This window comes from Dromaius novaehollandiae, chromosome 9, assembly GCF_036370855.1.
Source record: "Dromaius novaehollandiae isolate bDroNov1 chromosome 9, bDroNov1.hap1, whole genome shotgun sequence".
NCBI classification, from domain to species: domain Eukaryota; kingdom Metazoa; phylum Chordata; class Aves; order Casuariiformes; family Dromaiidae; genus Dromaius; species Dromaius novaehollandiae.
This window is the reverse complement of record NC_088106.1, coordinates 27,927,078-27,953,677: the sequence shown is the minus strand read 5'-3', so window position 1 is coordinate 27,953,677 and position 26,600 is coordinate 27,927,078. Positions and strand designations below refer to the sequence as shown.

At 45.2% G+C, this 26,600-nt stretch overlaps 2 protein-coding genes across 9 annotated transcripts in view; one reads left to right on the top strand and one right to left on the bottom strand.

Moving 5' to 3' along the window:
* Positions 1-394: 394 nt before the first annotated feature.
* On the bottom strand, positions 395-22,310 carry SAP130 (Sin3A associated protein 130). 5 transcript variants are annotated; one of them, XM_064516984.1, is made up of 21 exons: positions 22,179-22,310; positions 21,510-21,635; positions 20,421-20,656; positions 19,599-19,757; positions 18,378-18,489; positions 16,771-16,895; positions 15,796-15,920; positions 15,032-15,182; positions 14,746-14,836; positions 14,387-14,491; positions 13,213-13,354; positions 12,868-12,989; positions 9,568-9,870; positions 8,352-8,529; positions 6,936-7,040; positions 5,814-6,175; positions 3,871-4,119; positions 3,441-3,566; positions 2,381-2,484; positions 1,579-1,692; positions 395-1,358 (listed from the first exon to the last, which is right to left on the bottom strand). In XM_064516984.1, exons 2-21 carry the CDS (start codon positions 21,628-21,630, stop codon positions 1,200-1,202), a joined length of 3,189 nt encoding a protein of 1,062 aa, XP_064373054.1. In that variant the 5' UTR covers positions 21,631-21,635; positions 22,179-22,310; the 3' UTR covers positions 395-1,199. The 5 variants fall into 5 exon arrangements, with proteins under 5 accessions (XP_064373054.1, XP_064373051.1, XP_064373050.1 ...); XM_064516981.1 differs by having other exon boundaries at positions 3,871-4,116; positions 22,179-22,306; XM_064516980.1 differs by having other exon boundaries at positions 8,352-8,526; positions 22,179-22,306.
* Positions 22,311-23,886: 1,576 nt separating this feature from the next.
* UGGT1 (UDP-glucose glycoprotein glucosyltransferase 1) overlaps positions 23,887-26,600 on the top strand; it is a 52,734-nt gene continuing 50,020 nt past the window's right edge. For 2 of the 4 annotated variants that reach the window (XM_026109597.2, XM_026109594.2), the window contains exons 1-2: positions 23,887-23,953; positions 26,362-26,497. The gene's annotated coding sequence lies outside the window, so the exon portion shown is untranslated. The remainder of the gene's footprint in view (positions 23,954-26,361; positions 26,498-26,600) is intronic. The other 2 variants (XM_026109595.2, XM_064516979.1) reach the window with 2 other exon arrangements.

Below are 26,600 nucleotides of genomic sequence, written 5' to 3'. Positions count from 1 at the left end.
CCCTAGGCTTGAAAAATTTTAGTGATATTTTGATGTTTTCTTTCCTCCAGCCACAGAAATTAGCAGCTTGTGTATCATAACTTGTTTCCTATTATCAAAGTTACAATATCATTACCTGAATTGTATTTTACAAGTAGTAGGTTCTTATTTAAAAGAGTAAAAATAGAACTAATGTGAAAACTGATTTGGCCACCTTTATGAAAATTCAAGGTTAAATGTACATGGGAGGGGGGGAAATCCATCTTGCAACTTTAAGAGCTAGAACATGAGTTGTCTGTCTTTCTGCAGCAAGAGGCCGACTACTTTCCTGCATCCCACTTCTCCCTAAAAGGCTTGAATTTATTTTTGAGTTTACACATTGAATGCTTCACTAGTATAAAGGTATACAAACTGCTTATGTACAAAAACCTCTGAGTCCTTTATTAATGTTTTCAAGATGTATGTGGTACATACAATTAACATCACACCAGCTACAGGAAGTACTCTGCTGCAAGAGGTACTTCGAAACAGGTATCCCAGAGCACCAACATAGACACACACACAGACACTACAAAAAAAAAAAAATCACTTTGAAATGATTTCCCGCACACTTTTTTTTTTCTTTTCTTTTTTAAATTGACAGCTAGGACTTCTGAACCATTGGAGATTCTAAATGTGGCAGATCTAGTGCAGTGGCACTGGTTTGAAGAAGGCTATTTCAGACACTGAAAGGTCAGAAGAACAAGAACTGAACAGAGTAAATGAAAAGTGGTGTGATATTTCAATGCTTTGAAGCATGACTGTCTGGGCTGACCTCTGCGTGTCAGCTTCTCGATGTCCCCTGCAGAGTCTCCTGTGTATACACAAGGTGTGTATACACCTGCAATTTACCCCTAAGCTGCAAAACAGAAGGGGGGCACAGTCCACCACACATTGCATCACTAGTTCCAATTAGTAGGCACTGACACATCAGGAGGATTAAACAAATGGGACTGCAAAGAGTTTAAAAACGGATGAGCCTGAGAGAAATCTTTGTTCATTATGACAGATCAGTGACAATCCCTTCAGGTCACCAGGCTTCACATGTCCATCTGTTGCCATCTGTTCCCTAAACTCACCCTTTTTATTCAGATGCTCTGCTTAAAAATAAACCCAAACTACAAAAAGTTTCAACTCCATTCTGTACAAGTTTCTCCATTTCCAGAGTCATTATTCTGCCTTTAAACCTTCTCCTTTCGCTTTAATTTGGATACTTTCTTGACAGTTCCATTCTTGTTTAGAAGCTTCAAAACACGATCTTTGTGATCCAAGACCTTTAGCATGGAGTCTCGAGCTTCATTGATTTGATCCATCACCAGTTTACACCTCTGCATGTTCCCCTGAAACGAAACACTGTCGTCACTAACAGCAGATTGTCTAGTCTAAGCAATCACTTTACCTTTTCATAATACCATCTTTAAATGATGAGACTTGAAACACAAAAAAATCAAAGGTACATTTCCTAAGTCATCTCTAGCTCTTATTAACTGCAATAGGAGATTTTGTAATTAAGAGCAAAGCAAATATGTTGGGCTGAGACATTAATCCACAGGAACCTACCTGTATCAGTTCATTTATTCGATGCAAGTCATCATCAGTTGCTGCTTTTTTCTTGGGAATGAGTCCCTCCTGTAGGGCAGTCAGTCTCTCATACACATCATGTTCCAGGTTTGTCTAAAAGACATCAGCACTTCTTGAGAAGGTTTATCGCCAGGCCAGAAAACGTTCGCCCACATTAAGAAAGCTACACAGTGAAGATGACGATAATCTGTTCCCCTCTCAGCTGCTCATGTTAGTAATTCAGAAGATGGAGCCTTTGACATAAAGTGTGGCACTATTCCTCTTACTAACATCCTGTTTACAGGATTGCTCCATTTCTGAACAAACATGGATCCTAACGAGAAGTGCTTCCCCTGTTTCTCACAATACTATTCCAGGAATGCAGAGGTTTTGGGGAGTTTGGTGCTAGAATGCAGAGCACCTACCTCACCCCCAACCTGAAACAGAAGCATCCAGGAATGTGGATCAGTGCTGCCTCCTCAGATCAGCCGCACCATCCCAAACAGACGCTTCTTCAGACCTGTGCATCAGCAGGAGGGAGTTGCCAATTTTGATCATCTGTACAAAATACATCAGCTCTTATGTCTGGATCAAAATCAACACCCTAAGTTTCCAAGCCACTTATGCCACATTCCTGAGAAAGGGGAAAGCATGTCCCGCTCCCTTTGGGCACTATATACCAGCCTCTTTCTGGTATCCCAGTGTCAGATGAGCATGTACTGAGTTTGCAAAAAACCATCCTGTCTTACAGCACTTTGTGCTCCCCCATGTTATAGGAGGCTGGCAAGTCACGTTCACCTACCAGCTGTAGTAGTTGTGCCGCACAGAGATGGACCTTCCACCCTTGTGCTCGACAGGATACACCCTTCTGATTGGCAATCTCTTGCAGCATGGCCTTTTTCTCTTCTGTCTCCAAAAAATACAAACATATGTTATTTACACTCAGAACAGAGGCCTGCCACATTCCTGTGAACAAAAGTATTAATCCAACTCCCACTCTCCACATGTCCTAATAAATGAGAATGAGTGACATTTTTGATTAGGGCAGGAAGATATCTACTCATCTGCCACATATGTGAAAGCTGCTCTCATTAACAGATTAACAGATCATCTGGATTTCCAAAAAATATAAGTTCTACCCAAGAACTAGCCCCAATTATTCTGTGATTCTGTATTTTCATGTTTTAAAAATGCAATGCTCAGTGCTTCAAATGCTCTGCAAAAACACTGTTTTGGGGCTTGTCTTATACCACTGAAATATATGTCACCTCCCTCCTAGATGTTCTTACACAGTTGCAAAAACCCAATCAGCTTAGATGCTTAAAAATTTTAAAATATTAGCTAAAAAGCCTAGAAACAGTGGCTGATCTCCATTTTCCTCACCTTAGAGAGTTCTTTTTTTAAAAAAATGACAAGACCCATTTGTTAGTTGACAATACTTGTTACTCTAAATCCAGGATGTTTTGTTAGGTAGTAAGAAAATCAGAGAGTATAGCATATCACTTTATTTTTATTTTTTAAAGTAAGTTTTTATCACTGCAAGTAAAACATTTCTCAATAGCCAGAAGGTATATTTTTTCCCTCTTACAAATTTATGGGTAATTCTATTACAGCTAATTCTACGTAAGGTCCTTCCTTCTTGTTTCCTCTGTCTTGAGAGCTGAAGAGAGATTCAGGCAACATCTAGCTAACAAGTCCTTCATTAGCTCACTTGATCAGCCTTTGTTTCTGAATTGCCAGAAAAAAAAAATTATTTGTGAGATTGCTCGTCAACCCTAGCTAGCTAAGACACCATTCCCTGGTACACTGAAGCAGTTTATCCAGGGTGAATGAAAACTCCAAATTACAAGACAATGACTGACCTTTTACCCGGACATCACTGTATCTCTGGAAGTGGTGATAGGCAGCTTTCCAAGGATTGCGGTAGTGACGGAGCAACGTGATAGGCGGCCTTGGACGCACAGGGACATACCTTACACCTTCTTCATCTAGAAAAAGGTCCAGGAAGAAAAACTGAGCATTAAACAAGTAGGGGAAAAGTAGGAGATCGGCATGACCCAGTAACTCCGGCAAAAGATCAGTGAGCACTACTTCATACAAAAAGATGTTCTATGGGTTGAGAAGGGTCATGTGCCCTGAACATCAATATGCAAAGACTAGATATTTAGATTCTGTATTATTTTTACTTCTGAAATGGGGGAAATGACAGAGCATGTTTTCTGAGAAAGAAAGGGAAAAGAAAATGTAAACATCTGAGTAGGGGGGGAAAAAAGTCATTAGAGATGACATTACCTATATACTCCTTTGGAGGAGACTTGCGCTTTTCTGCCTTCACCAGCAAACTTTTGGCAGTGGATTTCTCATCATCAGTGCTATTTGTTTCCATCATGTCCCCTTCCTCTGTGGAGATCACATGCTGCTGCTTACGGGGTTTCTTCCTTGGGGAGGCACCAGGTGGTAAATCACTTGGGGGCATTGAAAGGTTGTTGGCCAACAACGCCAGAGATGGAGACACAGTACTTGTAGTCAAAGGAGGGACTGCTGAGATGCAAGAAAGAAAAAGAACACAAGCTATCAGTAGTGCTCAAACAACAGTAGCACCTTTACACTATCTCCAGAACAGCAGTTGCCCTTCAATGCATTGTGAGGGGCGTGCATTTCATTGTAGATGCACTTCAGCCCCATGTGTGTACAAGACTACATACTGAGCAATGATTTGGACCATGCCTATACCCTAAGATCCTTAGTGTCTCATGTACAAGAGCACAAGGAGTGAGAACCAGGGCAATCCTCCCTCAGTTCCTTCACATTCAAACCTCTTTAGTTGAATGCTACAAAAACAAATCTACACTAATATCACTCAGTAACTGTACAGAAGATGTCTTTCTCCTCTGAATCTATGCCAACGTGGATCACAGTAGATAGCAAACAAGTCCCTTTTGCCATGTAGCTACAGAGTCGCATGCAGTCAAATAGGGACTGCAGTACTCTCCCTGCAAGAGTCTACTTGGACTTCCAAGTCAACAGCACCATGTCAGTAGGTTACTGCACAAGTCAACACACCTCTGAAGTCGGGCAACAGAGCAGCAGGTAGCCTGAAGGAACACTCTGACACTCGGAGGGGAAAATGCTTAATCAGCAGCAACTGAGACAAGTATGCCACAGCCCACAGCAGAAAATCTCTGGCATGAGATCTCTTGAAAATTTGGCATACACCACACGGTCAAGAAAAGACAAAAGAATCCTGAAGAGCTTAATTATATCTGGCTGTACTCCAGAGATATCTGAAGTAAGCAGCTTCTTCCATCACAGTTTTAGGGAGAACCACGAAACAAGTAGAACAGAACTTTGATACCACATTACCCATGAACGTGGGACACATTCATATCATTTTGTCACTGTATAGTCTGTGTGCTGAGATCCATAAGGACTTGAAGTTTACTAATCTTGGCTGAATGCGACTACGACCAATTTGGATAGGAAGGCAATATACTGAATATTGAAAAAAGTTCAAGAGAAAACATCCATGAATTGCAGTAGTGCCCTATTAAGGTCCTAGCCTGGTCGCTAATTCTTCACATGCAAGGAGACCCTTGAATCTGAACATTAGGGCTTGTGAGAAAACTGAAGTTAACTCTATGCATTCGTAATACACTGGCACTGCTGCTGAGTGTTTTTTTCAGTAAGTAATTCATGCAGAAGCTTTGGAGTTGGATCACTTAAGCATGAACAAAGCAGCAGTCCCAAATACCAAGTGATTTCATGAAAGACTGATGAAAGGGCAAAGCAGTTTTGAAAAGGCAGGAATCTAGTTGCTACTCTGCAACTGTTGTTATTTGCCACAGGAACTGCCTCATAGACATTGTAATGCCCTTTCTTCCCAGGGGTCAGAAACTGATCTCAAATTCATTAAAGGAGTCCTAACTTAACTATCAACTAAATCTTTGTTTTCCATTCTACTTACTGGGCCATTAAGACTTCATACTCTATTCACATAGCACTTCATACCCCCATCCCATCACCAAAATCAAGTCCATTTTATCTACTGAGAAGCAGTAGTTAGGGGGGGAAAAAAAAAAGGTCTATGAGAAATAAGGGATATAGGAACCCTTTGACTGATATTCTGTGCTACCACAAAAGACAGAACTTCACTTTTTGGATGGATGTGTTGAAATTCTCCTAGTTTCCTGAGAGAGACAGAGAAAAATACAACTTGATGCTGAACAACAGCCTACCAGATACTGGTCGCATTATGTCCATAGGTTCCACTTCCTCTTTGATCTTTATCTCTGGTACTGTAGGCCCCAGCACTGCCGAAAGGGCACTGCTCATGGTTGACGGAGGAGCAGGCGCAGCCACAATTGTAGTAGAAGTTGGCGGAGCAGCCGGAACGGCTCCTGGGATGGTGGACAGAGCGGCGGCGGGCTGCGACGTGGGGCTGGCGGCTGCAATAATGGTTGGAATGGCAGAGGGGGGCTGCTGGGAGGTAGGGGGCACCGCAATGGTGGGCTGCTCACTGCTCTGGTTAGACACTGCCTCCATAGACACAGTGACTGGAGTGGCCATGGACACGTGAATTTCAGGTTTCGGCTTGGCACTGTAACATAAAAGCAGCAAAAAAACCTAGAGATAGGGCATCGCTGCCTTAGAGTACCGTCGTGACTTTCTACCACAAACAAAATTAAGGAGACATGCTGGAGTCAGACTATCCAGTTTTTCTGCCCCAGGAAATAACACCTAGCTCAGTGATGTCTGGAACACAACAAGAGACTGTATCACCTCAGTCTTAGCCTCAACTTTTTTTTCCCCCTCTTGCAAGTCCCTTGTTTGTTATAGATGCTATTTTCTTCTACCTGCTGTAACAAGCAAATCTCATGACTAACTCCAAATAAATTCAGAATGCTCCTGAAAGTTACAAGAGACTTTCACAAAGTAAACAAGAGGAATTTTTACCCAAAGCTTTTCTGCACCATCTTCTGTTTCACAAGAGCTCCCACTATAGCTAATATTTTTAAAACAATACACACAACTGAAATAGGGTAGAAGCTCCATTTGGACTTTCTTCAGCATTAACTTCCAAGTCATATAGACTTAAGAGTTTGAGGCATATCCTTTAACATGATGTCAGTTTTTTTCTCTTTTGAAACCTGATAACCACACCTTTTAAAAGACTATTGCCTCAGTTTCACAATAGCAAAACTAGCCAAGTCTGTTCAACAGAGTTGTCACACAGACACATTCAAAATAGATCCTTAAATTTCCCAGAAGGAACGAAGCCATTTTAAAAGCCAAAGAATGCAAATCAAAAAACGCAGTAAGAACATTATCATGAATTTGTTTGTTTCTTAAAGTCTTACCCAGCAGGCCTTGGTGATCCAGATGTGCTTCTCATAGTACTCTCCACACGTGTGCTAGCTACTTCAGGAGGCTGAGGGGGAATTAAGCTTTTTCGGACTGCCAGCCTGTAAGAGGAATTTTCAATCTGTCTGTCTGTCTCTCTGATGCAGAGAGAAATACCACTGAAAGCAAAGCAACCCACCTTCTGTTGCCAAAACCAGAATGGGAAGTATATCTGTATCACTCCACTCTATTCTCAGAGTAACTGTGACCTATTATATAGAGTTTCGTTTTGCTTTTTCAAATAAGACCTTCAATTGTATTTTTCTTTAAAGATAAAAGACCAATTGCTCTGGCTTAGTCTCACCCAGTTTTAGGGCTTCTCCAGAAATGCTGCTTTTACTTTCATCTTGCCAACCAAGACTCCTTCTTGAGACTGCCAGGCTCCAACAGTGGACAAAGGGAGTTTGGGCCATGCCACTGTCCTCCCCTATTATGAGACTGAGCAAACCACCTGGAACTACACAGTGCCCAGATGGACAACTGCTTTGTTTAGCTGGACTAGACTGTGTAAAAGCCTGACTCCAAGACCGCAAGCACTGAATGTGGATGTTAAAGCACAGTGCTCAGTACAGAAAAGTATTTTAGAGACTACTCAGTCTCCTGTGGGGCTGCAAGTGAAATTGTTGTCCAAAATAATCAACCTTTCAAATGGAAAAATTCTTTAGTGTTCTATCTCCACTTCTTTGGAGTATGTTTCACTTTTAAGGCCTGCAGTTTCTCTGCCTTAAAAAGAGGTTTCCACTCAAAAAAAAAAAAAAAAAAAAAAAAAAAAAAAAAAAAAAAAAAAAAAAAAAAAGAGAGAGAGAGATTTTGGTCTCACAGGGCATATTATATCCAAACCTTTTCAGCTGTACTCAGGAGGAAATGGATTGTTAATTCTAATGCTTTCTCTTGCTTCTTTATTCAGGCATTCAAAATTAGACAGATGACATGTAAAATATTTTACAAGTTTAAGTTACTTCCTCCCCTTTTCCTAATCAGGCTGCACAGCAGGGTATTAATCCCATCCTTTCTACTCTTCCACAGATCCTTCCAAGAAAAGCAGAGAGGACAAAGCATGCAATTCTAATTTTAGTAGATGATGAGCTCTTTGTTTTTATTAAACTAAGTAAGAAAGTCTCAGATCCATTTTCCCTCAAAAGGTCACCTCCAAGAACGGGAGACAGATTGTCCTTCCTCACATCCCATTACTGACAGCAAGGGGAAACTATAACCTGTCCTGGTAGAAGTGTTTCACAGATCAGCAGGTTACTCACAATCACTGCTGACTGAATCATCTTCTAGAGCTTTTCACATCATTGCTGAAACTGTTCCATTTAGCTGGACTAGATTGCACAGAACCGTCATTTACATGTCACGTCAATCCTACTCACCCATCCGTGGTTGGTTTCTTCCGGAGAATGCTTGGGCGTGGGGAAGAGCCCTGGGCTGGTGCACTGGCACTGGCACTCTGGCTATGGGTTTGCACAACTGTAGTCGCTGCAGAAGCTGTATTGAACGTGTTGCTAATGGGATTGGCTACAATGGTGGCTCCATCTGCCAAGACTACTGCTAGGAAGGATGGACATTGACATAGGAGAGGGAAAAGGGAACAGACACAGAAGAAAAAGCCACAGTTATTTAAAGAAATATGATGACAAAGCAGGTGTTTGCAGAACACGTTGTCCATGCTCCGCCGACTCCCTCAATCTTTAACTGTAGCTTTCAAACCACTTTGTAAGCGATACCTTCACTACAAAGCAATTTGATAACTGAACCTTCTGTAGGACAGACGGAAACTACTCCCTGCCTAATGACTGTTGCTAGGGAAATACTCTTTTCCAGATGAAACTGAAAAGGCAGACATCGCTAGGGAGATCACCAACACAACTGCGTCAATGGGAAAACACTCCTAGTAGAGCCTACGTGGCAATACGTGCCACTTGTAAGCAAGCACTCGTCAGCTGTGTTTACATCCTGACCTTCTGCCAAGGCGGTTTGGCCGACTCAGCTACCAACTGATGCAGAGTATTTAGACAGTCAGGAAGACGCCACATGACACGTCTGCCAGCTTTGCTAGCAGCATATTCTCTTTGCTGCCGTATCCTCTTTCTTTAGTAAGCTGCTGGGATTTCACTGGACCAATCATTTCCCATGCATGAGGGTTTCTAGCACAGTCCAAGATCAGGTTACCAACTGCTGAAGGTACCTGGCCAGATTTTTTGATTGCTACTGTGACCTAAGGTGTAGCTGGAACAGTTCACAGAATGTCATGGTACGTGTAACTAACACTTCCCACAAGGGTTTACTGCAGAGAATTGTTTAAACTCGGGCACTGTCAGGCTTTTCAGGTGAAGTAGCCCTTCCAATGCTACCCATATACACCACCCTGCACACTTAAAATTAAGAAACAACATTTACAGAGGCAAAAACCTTTGCTGGGAGAATATGTATATAAGCGTATTTAACATCCACTACCTGGCCACAACGGCCGTAAGATCGTTACTTGGAGGATGAAAGAAAACCTTAAGCCAAAACACTTTGTAGGACAGTTTGAAGCTCAGGTGCTTTGACCAGGCCCAAAGCAGGGACTCTGCTGGTGACAGTTACCTGAAGTCTTTGTCTCCGTTTGTGGTTGCTGAGCGCTGATTGGCGCCGGCTGGAGTCCCTGCGTGCCAATGGGTGCAGTGGGGTGCAGTCCCTGGGTCCCAATTGGTGCCGGCTGGATCCCCTGCGCACTGATGGGTGCCGGCTGGATCCCCTGCGCACTGATGGGTGCCGGCTGGATCCCCTGGATGTGCCGGGCATGAGACGCATCTACAGTCATCAGCTGCATGGGGTTGAGGTGGACAGTGGAGGCCACTCCTACGCCAGTCTGAGCTGTGATTGCTGAGTTGGGTGCCTGGGCTGAAACTGGGAACAGCAACATGGATATCTCATCACTCCTGCCCAGGGGGCTGCCTTGGCTCCCCGAGCACCTCCCACTGGCCCGAGAATATTTACTTTCAAAGAAGATTTTTCTTTTAAAAATTAATTTGCCAGCCTGCTTGGAGCAGTAACAAATTCCAATTTGTCAGCACAGAGGCAAGATTGTCTACCAGAAGAATTAGATGCTACTATTTATTTTCATTCCATTTTCTATTTGATATTGCTACAAGAGAGCAAAGTTCAAGTTGAGTCTAACTTTAAAATTAGACTCAAGTTACATTTCTGTACCCAACTTCCAATCTCAGAAATCAGTGCACTACTTTTGCTCACTGTAATGTTATCTTACAAAGTCTGTAAGTGCCAACACTTGGTATTTTCCTGCTTTAAAAGAAAATTAGGGGGCTAAAGCATTTCTTTTCAGAAGACAGTCTTTCACAGAGATGATCATTTAAATCAACTAAAAAGAGAAACACCTGTGATTATACAAAAGCAGATGAAGAAAGCAAAGACTCCAGTGTAAATACCTTAGGATGTGGCTGGCTTGCTTCTTCCCTTCCCCCAGCCACATAATCACGAAAAATTTTCCTTAGTGCAACTGGACAAAAGCGTTCTGAACTTGAATACGATTTCATCTGATGCAGAATGGGGTTTACAATTATAGGCCAAACCTCACCACTAAACTGAACATAAGGTCCTTTTGTGGCAGAGCAACACTCCGTATGAAGTACCTGTTCTAAGAAGTTCAATTAGTCTATTTGTATTTACAGCTCTGAGCAACTAAGATTCTGTATTCCCAGACCTGCTATAAAGTGTACCACACACCTCCCAAGCAGCTGCAATGGGCAGCATTTAATGATGTTGTCAGACTGTCTGCAGCTTCTGGATCTCCAGATTCCCAGTATTTACAGAACATTATCACAATTTCTACAGCCAAACAGCAAATGCAAGTGCTAACTTGCTAACAATGGACTTGCTTGCCAACAATGGACAGCCCTCTCATCACAGAGTAAGCTGTTTTTGTCATTATCACAGGATTTCGATCAAGTTCTTGTGCTGACAAGCCACTCGGAAAACAGCTATCAAAAAATGGAAATCTGGTCCTGCAAAATGGCTTCTATATAGAAGTATGGCACATAAATTCTGTTAGTTAGACACCCTACGTGAAATGTTCTTGTTGCAGAATTTTCTATCCAACAAAATAATTTTGGAGACTATACAAGCACAACCAGCATTTGGAAAGCCAAAGCCAAACTTCCTCAAAATTCCACATTAACACCCCTTATCCCAGTGAGCTTTTTTAAAGCCTCCTCTATACTTTTAATGTAAGCCCTCAAGTGGCTGTCCTCAGCACAGCTGCACATCCCTCCTGATCCTGATGATACCCTGAGTTCTCTGCTTGAAGCTGTCACCAGTTATTGCCATAAGAAGTACTTTCAAAGGGTGTTTCCAATCAATTTTGCAAGCAAAGTGTCTGTCAGTGAGCTTCTGCTGAAGAACCCACATCTGTTCTTTATCAACATTAGCCTAACATCTCCAGTACACTACCAAAATTGAAGCTCCTGACAGTCTGCCTTGTGGGCTCACACAACGTTCCCGTGGCAATGTCAATGATTCCTTTCACGCAGGTCCTTGCTGTCCGCTACCTGCAGCGGAACACCGCGTTCCACATCTACCAGCTGAGTGCAGGACAAACAGGAAAAAGCGTGTTGCTTTGGAGGCTCTGTAACCACCTCTCAACCACAGCAGCCAACAACCACCTGACACTACTCATCTGCATATTCTCCCTTAACCCTTCAGCCAAAAAGCAGGAAAAACATAAGAAGAGTTCACCTTTCCTTCATGTGAGTCATTTCAACCATCTTGAAAGCCCACCTGAAATCCTGATATGACTTACAGTCAAGCCTTATGACTTTTCACTGGCCTTTCAATGACAGTAAAGAAAGAACAGGCCCCAGTAATTCTTCAGTTCCCCATGCATATCTTCCCATTCAGCAAGCAGGCTTTGCCACCTCAAAGCTCCTTCTGTATCAGCCAAGGGTAACATGCTGCCAGCAGACAAAGGCATTGTATGAAAATCCAAATTGTAAATATTGCTGGGGTTTGGATTATGAAAATTACCACATGCCCCAAGCCACTCAGTAAGGTAAAAGTGCTCTAAATTTTGTCACCAAGAATGACATGAATTTGGGTTGACTAGATTATCTCACATTACTTATGCAACAGTTTGCATAGTCAAAAAAACAAAACAAAACCCTCAACAGCTATATGTGAACTGTCTCCATTCTTCTAAACGGAACAGAGCCTGATATCAAAGTTAACAAGTTTATTGCTGATCATTTCAAGATTATCAAGTCCATTAACACCATCTCAACATCCTCCATTCCTCTTGTGATGCCAGAGGCGTGGCCTTTAGCACAGTCGCCCCCCCCCTTTTCCCCTGCATCTCAGATTCCCAAGATATATTTACATTTTGGCACAAACATGCAATTTCCACTTTTGTTTTCCACCATGTGTAACCAACACTATCATATGTTTTCTGACAAGCTCCATAATGCAAAGACCTATGAAACTGCCAGCTCCAGAGACTCAGTTTTCTGTCTCAAATTGTACCTTCACATGCAAAGAAATGAAAATGGGCTTGTCAAACACTAAGAAATGAAGACACATCAGAGGGCTGGTTTGGAGCAGTTTAACTGTTTTTGATTTGTGGAATCCAAAACTTCTCAGAGGTACAAACCCTTGAACAGTCAATGCGAACCTCCCAAGAAAATGGTTAGTGGCCATGTTTAGTAGGCCTCTGCAATAGTTCAAAACACCCTGCTCATACCTCTTCCCTTCAGCCAACCACAGATCAAAACCTTGATTGTCAGAATCAAGCCTACAAACCTCTTGGCCTCTCCTATCACTACAGCTAATAGGTATGCTAACAAGTGAACAAAGCGTCAAGGTCAGCTTGCACCAAAATCTCGGAAGAGGTCTTACCTGGGTACTGGCGAATGGTGGACACAGAGCTGGTGATAGGGGTGTAGGTGTGCGCAGTCAAAGGATAGGCAGAAGGCGGGTATGTTGGTAAGAAGTACTGGAACTGGACAGGCACAGACTGCCTACAGGCAAAAAACAGCAAGTATCACAAATACCATTTCAACTATTCATCTTCAACCTCTGCCTTTGAGCCATGCCCTCGTTTATATAATCTGTCAGAAGCTATGAAGCATCTCAACTATAGTTCATTTAGAAGTACCAAATCCCACCAAGTTTTTAAAGACATTATTTCATGAAATAGCCTACTCCCACTCCCTCTCATTCACAGAGGTGTTATTTCCCCACCTGTTGTCATTTCTGGTTTCCATTGCTACTGGGTTTGGAGATGCCCGGTGACCAGGGATGGGGATGAGATTACTCCTCTCTGCTGTATAATCAGACTGGATCCGGGGAGAAGTATGCGTGATTTGCTGAGGAACCACTTTAGCTGCATGAAGACAAACAAGGAATCAGTTAACAGACAACAAAAAAGCCAGCAGACCCTGCAAAGGCAGGACTGTAATTCTCCTGCCTAAAACTCAGATGATCTTCTACCCACAATGATGATACATTTCATTTCATCAATAGCAGGAAAGATTAAGGCAAACAAAGCACATCCATCTTATGTTTTTTTTCCTCAGTTTATACCAGAATTCAAGGACAGTATGAACGCATACATAAATTTTATTTCCTAACAGACTAAGTTACCCTTGCTCAAATCAAGTTACATTTTTATGATTGGTCCAGTCCTTTCTGCTGTCAGGAATTTGTTTAAGTTCTCAAAGCAGAACTTGATATAGACCAAGGAAAATGAGACAAAGGGCAGACATGTATACACACTGGGGCGGAGGCAGGGGGAAGACTACTGGGAAACACTAATGTATGGAGATGTAACTCCACTTCTTGGAAATTTATGACAGAAGACAATACAAAAAATTTCAACACAACAAGACCATAAGGAGGTAGGCAGGAGAACAGAGGAGATGAACAAAAGGAAATTAAATCTGAACACCAGCAGTTCTCTCTGGCAGGTTCTACATCTAGGCAAGTTTCCCACCATTACAGCTTAGATTTCTACCTTTAACTGAACATGCTAATGAAACTAATTAGGCTACAGCTAATACCTCTAGAAGCAAAAGAAGGAACTGACAGTGTCAACTGAGAAAGCCATATTCACATCACCAAGCAGTTAAAACTCCTAGAATATAGACTGCAGGTTCTGAAATGCCAAAAGGCCCAAGTTTGTCTAAAGATTCAATTGAACAGGTTAATGAACCTTTTTATTACTTATTTCTCCCAGAACACTTATTTTTTCCTGGTATTAAGAAGAGTTATGCCACAGCAGACCTGTTAAATGATTTCTCCCAGCCTGAACAGATTTTCTTCCCCTTAATTTCCAAATACACATAAACACTGCTAGCGTAAACAGAAAACTGAAGTATCAGTTACACATATTCTGCTTGAAATTGAAGTCACTCACCAACTGGGATGTTTGAGGTTGTGACAGCAGTAGCATGGGAAGAATGGGAGGGCATTGTCATGGTGACAATGGTACTTGTAGGCGCTTGGGTGTGAGAAACAGAACCTAGAAGCAGGAGAGAGGGAAAAAAAATTAAGTAAGATCTTTCTATGGAGCGCTACCACACTAGTATATGTATATCCAAATAAAGACAGTAAAAAACCCAGTCTAGACAATCCCCTGAAGAATCCAGGAACTTCTCTCCTTAAGTCTGTTCATGTGCTTCCAAATACAGTCTTTAGCATAAGTGTTTTCTCAAAACTAATCAGGTTCCATCTTCAAGGAAAGAAGTCTCTCACAATTGCATTATGAATACTCACCAGCTGTGGTTGCTGAAGCAATGGTATTTGTTGCCAAAATAGGTGCCACTGTTGCTGCTGCCACTGGAGTACCAGTGCTGAATATGGTTTTCTATAAAGAGAAAAAGAAAGCTTTATGTCTAGGCAAGTACATTTACTTAGCATGGAATCATGCTGCACTAATTCTAAAGAACATGAGTTTCTAACCTAGTATCAACTCTTTTCTCAAATTTAATCTTAGCTAACGTGATAGAGATGAAAGAGAGCCCTGAACGAAGCCAAAGGGGGTTTTCCTCTTGCAACTGACCTGGGCCATGGTGTGGAGCTGTGGCTTCTGTGCCCCTATAGCTGGGTGAGATGGCAATGTAATCCGAGTAGCTGTATCCCTTGGCTGCGCAGGCCGCTGAATACTAATTGCTGCAGAAGGTGGGTGCTGCTGGATAGACAGAGTGGGTCGGCTAGAAATAAAGAAAAATAACAATCAGGAAAATAATCATACGATACTAAATCTGAAAGAGAAAACACAGAGACACAAGTCAGGCCTCTTTGACAGCACCAGTGCTATCAACTATATGCTAAAGCAACAAGGGAAACTGAACGACACTGTTCTATCCTCACCATATATCTTCTGTAAGTATCCACCTAGGACATATTTATGAATATCTAGCATCAGCTGATAAAGAAGATTTTCTATTAGGGATGCTTTAAGTATTTCAAATTCATGTGTAACTTTTCATTGTCTTGCACAAAAAGATGGGCTGCATTATCCACAAGTTTCTAAAGCAGAAAGTCTCCTTTCCAAGAAGCAGTAGATGACAGACTGATTCACTAAGCTTTTTCTTTCTCAGAACAGAGAGGAACAGTTCATGTTTACAGCAGTTTTCATTCATCACAGAACTGGAAGCATTTTGCAAGCATTACTATTTTTGTATTATATCATCCCACATCTAGACGAGTATCAACTCGGGATGACTAACACATACGCTTTCCTTCTTGTAGACTGTAAAGTCAGAGCATTATAGATATCACAGAGCATTATAGATATCACAGAATTTGCTCAAGCTTCTTTACCTGAGGGTTGACTCTGTAGCATGTGCTGCTGTTGTAGTTATAACTGGAGACTGAGCTCTCGTGGCTGAGACAGTTGCCACCACGGCAGGAGGAATAGTGCTTGAAGTTGTCACAGGAGGACGAGACTATAAAACCAAGTAAGAGGAGCCATTCAGAGGACTGCAATTTAGACAATGACTAGGAATTACTTAGCTAAAAACTAGTTTTCCTAGATTTCGTCATAAAGTTTTCGCATTCTAAGATATTCAGTCTTTCTGAATTGATCTGCAAGCTCCAAAGCAGATCTCTCCTGCTTTTCACAGCAGGTACATTGGAGGGAATCAGTGACCAAGAAAGTTAGCAAGACTAGATCTGTATGGACATGATTCAAAGATACAGCACTCTATAGATGTTTTGGGAAAAAGCCAAAGGACTGTTCCCTGCGGGATAAAAAGAAACCTTGAACTAAGCATACCCAGAAAAATCAAAGGTGATGACACATCTTAACTAAGCATAAAGTAAAGAGGTTTAACCCTTTATTTTAACTTTCAACACTAACACTACTGTAGCTAGATCTCTACAATCTTTTGCTTATATATGTATCTAGGCTGATATACAAAAGCATATTAAAATGAGATTATTAATTCTACATCAATACATATATTTAAGATTAAATCAACACGAGCGTATCATATGAGACCTTTCAGGACTTTAAAACTTAAGTGTATCTAAACTAAGTCTTCTTCCCAACTTAGGAGACAGTTACAAACCTGATTTCTGGCACCAAGTCTACAAAGAAAATAAAACTGCAGGACTAATGTTTACTCTGCTGCTTGTTATCAGAAACTGGTATCCAAGAAACAGAATTGGAAGAAAGTTGCCAGTAGTCTCAGCCCAGTAAATACAGGGTCACAGGTTATATATTTCAAGTAGGTGTCAGGCAAAATTTGGAGCAGATGGTCAGTGTTTCTGCAGAGCTGCTTAGCTGATACCTACCTGGATCGGTTGATGAATGATGTGCTGAACTGCTGGCTGAGCTGCAGCTGCATTTGGCAACTGTGACGCTGGTCTGAGGACTGTGGTTACTTTGGAGCTGGACATCATTGCAGCAGCTGCTGCACCTGGGAAACAAACCAGGCACGTTAAAGTACCAGGTATCCAAAGGGCTCAACTATGACTGCAAAGACAGATTCTTATGTTCGCTTCATTTCACACATATTTTAGTTCACCTGCTATAGATTTAGAAGTCAGGCTTGCAGCAAGAATAGCTAAGACTCACAAAAAGCATTTGGGGAATTCATTTTAATGAATTGGTTTTATTGATCCTCTTTGTTCTCCTCTATACAATAATGTTATTCTGTAAATCTGATCTTCTATTCAAGCTATGGAAGTGAGTAGGAATAATTCAAACAGTCTGATTACTGGACTAACATGAAAGTGAGTCACTTGATACTAACGATCTATCTGCACCTGCCAAAGTTCAGAAGAAAAAGATACATGTGCGATACATAGAAAAAAACCCACAACTTTTAAACCTGCAACAGCATAGAACTTTGCTTAATTTATCTCCTATTTGTTGTCTCCCGATCATAAGAAATCATTGTAAAAGGCAAATAGCGTTGAAAACATTTAATGGACTAAACTGTATAGTTTCTGTAAATGTCACTTCATTGAAAATATTAGCTCAAGAGAATAAAGTGAGGGAAAGTAGGAGGGAAAAAAGGAAAACACACACTAACTGAAAATACAAAGTCTGTGTCAGCTGCCCCATAGGAGTCAAATGAACAAAACTACACTTTACTTGACCTACACAGTCCTTCCACCTACTCTAGTAAAAGAGGATTATGTCTTTGCTCATGGCAATTTTCTTTTTTGTTGAGCAACAGAATAATGTAGAATGTGAAAAAAATAGATAAATTGTACTTTGAAATTTGCATCAATTTAAAATTGAATTGGAAACCCAATCCATAGGCTTTTTAAAAGTAAATCTGTAATTGGAAATTTGACAGACTATGTTAACTGAGCACATGGCTTCTTTTAAGGGGCTGATCTCCTGTTTTGTAAGCCATAGCAGCCAGAATCCTGGGAGACGACAGCCTGTACAGTTAGCATCAGCATTTACCTCAAGCACAAATGCACACAGGATGGTATATTAGCATGCACAACAGTGCGTGAGTGATCCTGTGAAAGGTGGTTACGAGAATATGCTGCACAACCGTAACTGCTCAGGACGCACCGTCACAGGTGAGCGATGCTTACAACCAAGAACTCGCGTGACACTTTGCACGACAGGCCAATCTATACCAGGGTATATTTTTTTCCTGAAAACGTTTACTGTTTTACCAGCACAAAACTAGAGTAAGGGAAATGCTGGTATCTGCCATCATTTTAAAGACTGTCACACAGTCCTGCCCTAAATGACTGACAGTAGCGTAATATTTAAAAGGCCAGCAGTCACCTGAAGTCCGTATTATGCTAGCAGTCTTAACAGCTGAAATACTGCCTGTGTTAGCAGTGAAAGTTCTGGAGGTGAAGGCTAGATGCACCTTCCTCGAGAGGCTATGAGCAGAAGGCTGCAGCAGCACTGCTCGATCTGACTTTACCTCGGGGCAGGTGAGACGCTCCAATGTGTAGAGAAGGCCCAGGAGCACTGCTTCTGATGATAGACATCTGCACGTTGGTAGCCATGATGTGGTGCAAGTTACTAGGATGCCCCTGCAGAGTCAAAGAAACAAAAGAAACTCAAATAAACTATGAGCCGCGCTGACAAGAATTAATAGCCACACTAACAGTATCTACCATATAAAGGTCCCAAAGACAGAAAAGAGCTTTCGTAGAAATATGCAGTGCACGCAGATTGCATGTATTACAAGCAAGCAGATAAACAGGCAGATGTTTCTACAGAATGAAGTCACACAGCCTGCTGACAATTTGTGGAGAAAATGCAAATGTTTATCTATTTCAGAGTTCTACTTCTCTGGCTGGCACGCTGGTGACTGTCAGTCAGCAGTCACCCACATAGCAACCAGAGAGATGGCCCTTCTGCCATTAGGGACTTCTTTCTAAGGCATAGGTTCACATCACCTCTTCAGCGGAATCAAGAGAATGGTGCCAACCTGGCGAGCACTGCAACAAATAAACCCCATTCTCTGATAATGCTGGGGTTTACAGGGATATTCATTAAGATGACAAAATCCACGGAAACTGCCACACATCCTTAGCCAGCCTGACTCAGATCCACCTAAAGACATTTTCCATGAAAACCCTGAGACTTCAGAGGCTCAGTGATGAGCGTTTTGGCAAGCTAGTTTCAGACCAACAAGGACTGGGATTTGGCTTTGTAGTCAAGGTCACATCAAGAATTAATGCATTATCTACATACCTCCCTCTTTCCCCCATCAAGTTGTCTAACTAGTGGTTTAATAAGAATACAATGCAAAACATAACCATTTACCAGCATTTTCTGTGTTCTTTAGCTCTCCTGGGAGCAGAGCAGCACTAGTGAATCCCAGCAGTTTTTCTATACTAGAAATTCTTCAAATGAAACCAAAACATCAGGAGCTTTTAGGGAAAGACTCAGCTGTGTAACAGCTTTTGGATATGATTTTGCTATTGTAACCTCATGTGCTTCATCAGGTAGAGCATCACAACAAATCAGCAGCTTTCTAACCATGACTGAGGTCTAATGCTGCAAATGAAATTGATCCAAGTGCTCATGGCCATTGAACAGGGAAGTCTGCTCTCCCCCTTCCCTCCAAGATCCCTCCTCCACTGCAGCAAAATAAGTATTAACCTGACTTAGTAGTGAGCTGGAAAAAACAAACCTGTTGTCCACTGATTGTTGCCACTGGAATTGTTGGAGCCTGTGGGATGTTGCTTTCCATGGTGACAGTGACCTGTCCGGGAACCTTCGTGGGAGCTGAGAGAGTAGAAGGTGGAGCAGGAGCAATGGGCCGGCTGGGCATAGTGGGCTTCAAGGGTGGCTACAAGAAACAGACTGAAATGTTGGCAACTCCAAATGACAGCTCAGTTTGGAAGCTAAAATGATCACTTCTGAGAATCACAACTTTGCTAGAAAGTCAGCCTTGCCCAAGGATGAATCTGGTTAAGTATTTGGGAAGGAAGGATATTGGCCATCAAGAACTATTCCTTTTCATTTGAGGCAAGGAAAGAACATCTTTTGTACTGGAAACATGCATCTTCTAACGTACAGCAGAAGTCACAAGCAGGATCTGTTGGGGCTATGGTATTCCCCTACATATACAGTACATTATCAGTTAATTTGATATTCTCAATCACTCTCCCAGAGAAGATTTCAGGAAACTGACTGAGATCATTGTTCGCTTAAGAGATAAGTAACAAAAAAGACCCATGAGAAGAATGACATGATACTAAAGCCCTCGGTGTGTCACATGGAACAGCTACACACACGAGGAAGCATGCAGTCAGTAGAAGCATTGCTTCTTAAGCAACAAAAGCAGATGAGGTTTTTGGTGTGTTTTATGCGTGCTCAGCACTCAGAATTTTAATGTAGGTTAAATACAGCTATGGACATCTTAGAGTTACTTGAGAGAAAGTAAGAAATTTGATAGCTTTTTCTAATTCAAATATACTTTTCTCCTATGAATTGTGAGCCTCCTCATTACCTTCATAAGTCCATCTGAAAAGGAGAGCGGTACAGCTGGAGTCAGATGTGCTGGTGAAGCTGTCACTGTCACCGGGGCACCAGACTGGACAGGATGGTGCTGCGTCAGCATCTGAACCTGCGGATATGGCCGAACCACCACTGGTTCCTGCTTTTCTTCCCGAGGTTGTATCGAGCCACCAGGGCCAATGTGCTCTCTAGGAGCAACTTCTGAGTCTCGATTAGATTCATCGCTCACTGGAAAAGAAAGAAAAAAGGAACTCTGAGGAAAAGGATAAAAATAGGTAAGGAATACGCACTGGTTATTCACCAGGTCAAAGATGGGATGCCAGAAGCACACATGCAAAAGGAGACAGCTGAAAAGAAGTTTGCCCTTACAGAGAAACATACGCCAATGGGGAGGAACCCAAGAACTCTGGCACTGCTTCTCTGCAGCCCCCTTCAGAACTGGAGGGCTGTCCCCTGTAGAGCAGGGCACTCTGGGGACGTCTCCAACACGGGCATCTAACAGCCTCCTTCAAAGCAGCACTGACAGCTTTTTCTTTGAAGGACAGGATGTGCTTATTCGGGTGGCATAAAGTCTCATGTCAAGTACTTAGCATTGAAAAATACACAGTGTGGCTAAAGATTAACGCAATCAGACTAACAAAGTGCAATAAGAAAACCCCTATGCTGTCCCTCCACCCAAAATCACCTCTGGCAGCCTTGCAAAACCCAGAGGGACAGCACAGACTAGAATTAGGGCTCCTGTCCCATTTTCAGCTGTATGAAGCCTTCCTGCACTCACTAACCAGCTTTTTGCTAAAGCCACACTGAAAAATACCTCAGGGAAACACAGACAGTCAGAATAAAATAGAAGAGAAAAACTACAAAGGGGGAAAACAATTCGGCTCTGAACAATGCTTGCCAGAGCCGGCAATTACACCCATTTCCGTACTGTTCCCCCCCGACTCGGATTAACCGGCTTCTGCGCTGGCTTTCAACCCGGCGGCCGCGGCTCCCACCCCGGCTGCGGCCCGAGGCGGCGGTGACGCACGCAGCCGCTGTCGCTTCCCGAAGCGCCGCGACCCGGCGGGCGGCGCCCGCTTACCTGCGGCGGCGGCGGGGTTGATGAGGCCGGCGGCGGCGGCGCTGGCGGGCAGGGGCGGCGGCGGCGCTGCTCCCAGGCCGGCGGGCGGGGCGCCCGAGCGGGGGAACTGCTGCGAGCTCATGGCACCTGCGGGCACCGCCGACCGTTACATGGCGCTACCGGCGCGGCCCCCCGCCCCGCCCCGCGGGGGCCCCGCCCCCCGCGCCCGCCCCCCTCATTGGGCGCCGCGCGAGCGGCACCGCCAGCCCCGCGCCAATGCGGCGCGCCCCTGCCACGGCAGCCAATCGGGCGCGGGTCTCCGCCAGCGCTCCCAGCCAGTGAGGAGCCGCCCTGCTGATGACCTCACGCGGCGACGAGGCAATGGCAGGGAGGAGGCTGCTGGCCAATCGGGGCCAGCCGTGGCCGCCCCGGGCCCGTCCCCGCCGTGCGGCCGTGAGGGGCGCGCAGGGCCCGGATGTTTCCCCGATCGAGCGCCGCGGCCGCGGGGCCGCCCCTGCCCGCGCCCGCCTTCACCGCGGGCGCGGGCGCGAGCGCGGCGCCCCCCTTCCCCCGCCGCCCCCCGCGGTTCGCCCCGCTGCCGCCGCCCGCAGAGCGGCGCCGCGCCGCCCCCCGCCCGCAGCCCTGCCCCGGAGCCCCCCCGCGCCCCGGCTGCCCTGCCGAAGGCGCTACCTGCGCCCCGGGCCGCGGCGGGACCCTCGGCGGCAGCCGTAGCTGCGTCTTCCCGTGACACCGATGCCTGGAGCCGAGCCCCGCTTCCGCCGCTGCAGTTGCTCCGCGGCGATTGGCTCCGGTCGGCCCCACCCACTCCAGCGCTGTCCCCGCCCCATTGGCTGCGGCAGCCCTCCCCCAGGGGCTCCTGGGAAATGTAGTGCGCGCGCAGGCTGCGGCAGCGGCGGTTTGGCGAGGCTGTGGAGAGGGGCGGGGCCTCGATTTGCCCCGCCATTGGCTCGACGGCCGAGAGGGCGGGGCCTGAGGGACCCGGGGCGGAGCCTGGCCGCGGCGGGCGCCGGTTGCTGTCGGCGCAGCGCGGGGGCGTCGGAGGCGCGGCGTAGCAAAGTTAGTTTGCCTGGCAATTAATACAGCCCGGCCAGGCTCTCAGCTTCACTGTGGCTCATTAACTCTTGAACGGGCTGTGCAGTTCTGCCCCCTCTCCCCACTCTGGTCCCTGTGGCTCAAAATAATTACAGTGACACTATGAAAGGTTCACAGAAAGTGGCAAGTACAGCCAGCCACGGAGCACGCGAAGGGCGGGTGAGCACAGTTGCAACCTTCAGCCTGGAAAAGAGACCGTTAAAGGGGAGTCCTGACGGTAACAGCCCAAACAACCCAGAGAAGGTGATTAGGGAACAATTATTTTGTGTCTACCAGATGCTGCTTCCATTTCCCCTCTCATACTTGCATTGTAACGGCAAACAAAGTAACAAATCAAAGAAGTGATTCTCCAGACAAAGTGTGATTAAGCTGTGCAAGTCCTTTCAGCAGGGGAGACTGCTCACTAGACGAGCTCATGAAAGGAGCCACACAGACACCACCTCTGCCTCTGCAATTACATTCTTTACAAACTGAGGCTGAGCAAGTGTTCTGGAAAAGCCACTGTCATGTGTTTGCCCTGATCTTCCCCTCTTTCCTAGGCATGTGCCCCCTGATTCTGTTAGGGACATAATCTCAGACTAAACAGATCCGTGTGCTCACCTCTGTAAGCTGTGAGACCCCACACGTTAACGGATGCACACAACAGTGCAGCAGTATAGATGGCTGCACCTGATAAGGAGGAATCACGTCAGCGCTAAGGCTGCTGAAAGGCCATGGGATTTCAGAGCGGGGAGCTCTCAAACCCATTTACCCCCTCCCTCGCGTGCCGCACAGCGCTGCTGCCCCTGCGCCGCTCTCGCTCGCTGCGGGGAGTCTGGCCGCCCCGTGGGTCCCGCAGGTCACACCTGGTGCCGGGGCTCCTGGGAGCGCCGAGGCCAAGGCTGACCCGTGCGGCTGGCAGGCCGCGTGCAGGCACCGCCGCTCCTCCCCGAGGGCCCTGCCTGCGGGCCCGCCCGGCCCACGGTCGCTGTTCGGAGCCACCTGCCTCCGCTGTGGCTGCGGGACCGCGCAGGCCTCCCTGCCGGACCGGGCCACGCGGGGCTTCTCCGAGGCGATGCCCCGAGGGAAGGGCCGGGCTGTGAGGGGCTCCCAGCGCACGAACCCGCCCGCGGGCGGGACCAGGGCCGCGGCAGAGGCCCCGCCACAGGCAGCCGGACGCAGCCCCCGACGGGCCGCGGACCCCGCGACGCTCTCGCCAGCACCCCTCCCAACATGGCGCCAGGCGACACTCCGGCACTGTTCCCGCTATAACTCTATGGCGGGGGGGGCCCTCTTGCCCGGCACCGGAAGCGCGGTGCCCGGAAGCCGGGGCAGCGGCAAGAAGCGGAAGGGAGCGTGGCGGCCGCTCACAGGTGCGGTTACCACGGCGACCCGCGCTGGAGGGGCTGGTGCTGTGGCGCGAGGCGGGGGGGGGGGGGAGCGCGAGGAGGGGCTGGGAGCCGTTGGGCGCGCGGGAGCCGTTGGGCGCGCGGCGGGGAGCCGCTGGGCGCGCGCGGGGCGGGGGGAGGGGCCGGTGCCGGGCGCCGTGACAGCCGTGCGTGCCCGGAGCCGGCCGGGCAGCGGCCCCGTCCTGCGGCGCGGAGCGGCCGCGGGAGCCGGCAGCTGCGGAGCGGCCGCGGAGCGCGCTTGTGCTGCGCGGGTGGTGCAGGGCTCAGCGGCGGCGAAGGGGTCTCCGAAGTGCAGACAGCGCCCCGTGCCCCAGCGACGGTCTGTCAGCCCGCAGCCGTGCTAGCGGGGCTCCGGGGCCAGGCAGAGGGGTTAAACGGCCCTTTCCGTTTAACATCGCCGGGTTTTACCTTATGGTGAATCATCTGCACCTTCGAGGATGTCTGTGCTATCTGCTGTTACTCAGTTACTGCCCTTCGCAGCAGAAGTTGTGCTACGTGTAAGGTCCTCGTGGATGCAGTCTGGATGTTGACTAGTGGCTAAAAATTATTTCTAATCAGAGCCCTTTCAGGAGGTGACTTTGGCTGATCAGCTGAACGCTATGCTTTAGTTTCAAAGTCTGTGCTACGGAGACATGATATCCGCATTTAAAAATGTTTATGGAAGCTGTCATGACACTACTGTAATCTTTACAATGAATCATTGGAAATATTAGATTTACTGCGAGTTGGCTTCTTTTTCCAAGCAGTAGGAATTCTTCAGCTTACCTTTCCCTCAAGCGGAGTGGTGTTACCCACTTGTTACTAGGCAGACTCTACGGTACGTGACAAAGTTTAGTGCCCTCACGCTATGGCAGGGCTTATGAGTGTGGAATGATTTATTTCCTTCTCTAAGGTAGGATATGCAAATTTTCCCAAGGTAACTGTCTCTTAAACTAATTTATTGGAGGAAAAATAAGGAGTAAAAATATTTAAAAAACAGATCAAGCTTGACAAACCCACTTTAGTGTCTTAATTCATATCACTTTGTCTTGTTACCCTGCACAGAACACAGTTGGACATCCTTAAGTCATTATGTTCATTCCTATGTCTCTTACCTCTTCTGTTCTCCATGGTGCATTTCTATTTTTCTTTAAGATACTGGTCTTTGCTTTGTTTTATGGCCATGTCATTCAGGGTGTATAGATGTTGCTAGTATAGAGGCTTTCAATAAACTAAAATAATTAAGATACTGTCTTAAAACCACTCACCTGAAGATCTGAGTGTTGCAGGTCTATGTCAGAGGTGTCTTCTCCATATCTGTCAGCTGCCTGTCACAGACTCCAGCATGTGCTCAGCAGATGGGATGCAGTGTCCTTTTTTGTATATTATCTCGAACAAGGTCTTTGTTGCAGTCGTTCACAGAATAGAAGTCAGGCCTGTGGGCCTTAAAGAGCAGCGTAGGACTTTTAATCGTAAGAGTGCAGCAGGAGATATTTATTTACATGTTCCAAGCTCCTGTGTAAAATTTGTAACAGATAAGAAGGACCCAATTGTAGAAGGAATTGCAAATCTTGTCTTTGTTGCATTTGGAAGTCAAGGTCTTCCTCCACATTGACCGGGCTTCCTCCTCTGCAAGCAATATGTTATAGCGGTAGCTCTTCGGTGTCATGTGGTGCCATCTGGTCCGCTTCCCAGGTGTGCTGCAGCATAAAACAAGTCTAGCAGGCAGCTGAGCAAGATGTTTTTCTTCTATTATAATGGAGTATTTGTATTTTTATTCTGAAAGAAAGATGCAGAAAGAGCAATGGGTGAGTGATTGCTTGTGAACTTAGAGTTGGAATAGGGTAGTTTTTAAAGTGAGTAGGGTGAGGTTGTCTTGTTTTATATCTCTGTTTATTTACAGGTAGAACTATAGCTACGGATATATAATGTATACAAAGACTATTTTTACATAGACCCATGAAAGAAAGCCACAAGTTATGTCTTTACAGGTTATCAGTTGTGATATACTTGGAATTTGAAAGGTTTTTTTTTTTTTCAATTGGGGGAAAAATGGAAAAGGAGTAATCCAGAAAAATAAAGATTAAGAAGTGAGAGAGTGGCTGTGTGTGTATTTGGGTGTGCAGTAAATATATTCCAGTCAATGAGGAAAAAAGTTTGAGGTTTTGGAGAATGAAACAGAAAGCTAACAGAACAATTCATGTTTTTGCTAAGCCTAACTGTCGGGGAAATTCCACTTAGCTGCATTGTGGTGAAGAGGTCAGAGGAAATGTAGGCATGAAAGTACAAGGGCTGGGTAAAGAAGAAAAGGCATTATTTTTTTGGTCCATTTCTCACAGTAAGTTGTATCATTCGAGTCTGTATTTATTCATCCATTGGCCTTCACTTTTCAGCTTCTAGAATTGGTGATATTTAGTGCATCCAAGAAATGCTTGTTTCTTCATTCCCCAGTGAGGAAGTCTACCGTACCCAGCTGAACCTAAAGCGCTGACTAGGGAACCTTAGCCTGGCCTCCTCCTCCTGACACTGGTTAGTACCTCAGCTGATATATCTGTACAAATACAAAGTATCACTTTAACTGTCCTAAAACAAATAGTAGGTCTTCCACCTAATTTAAAATATGAACTGTTTG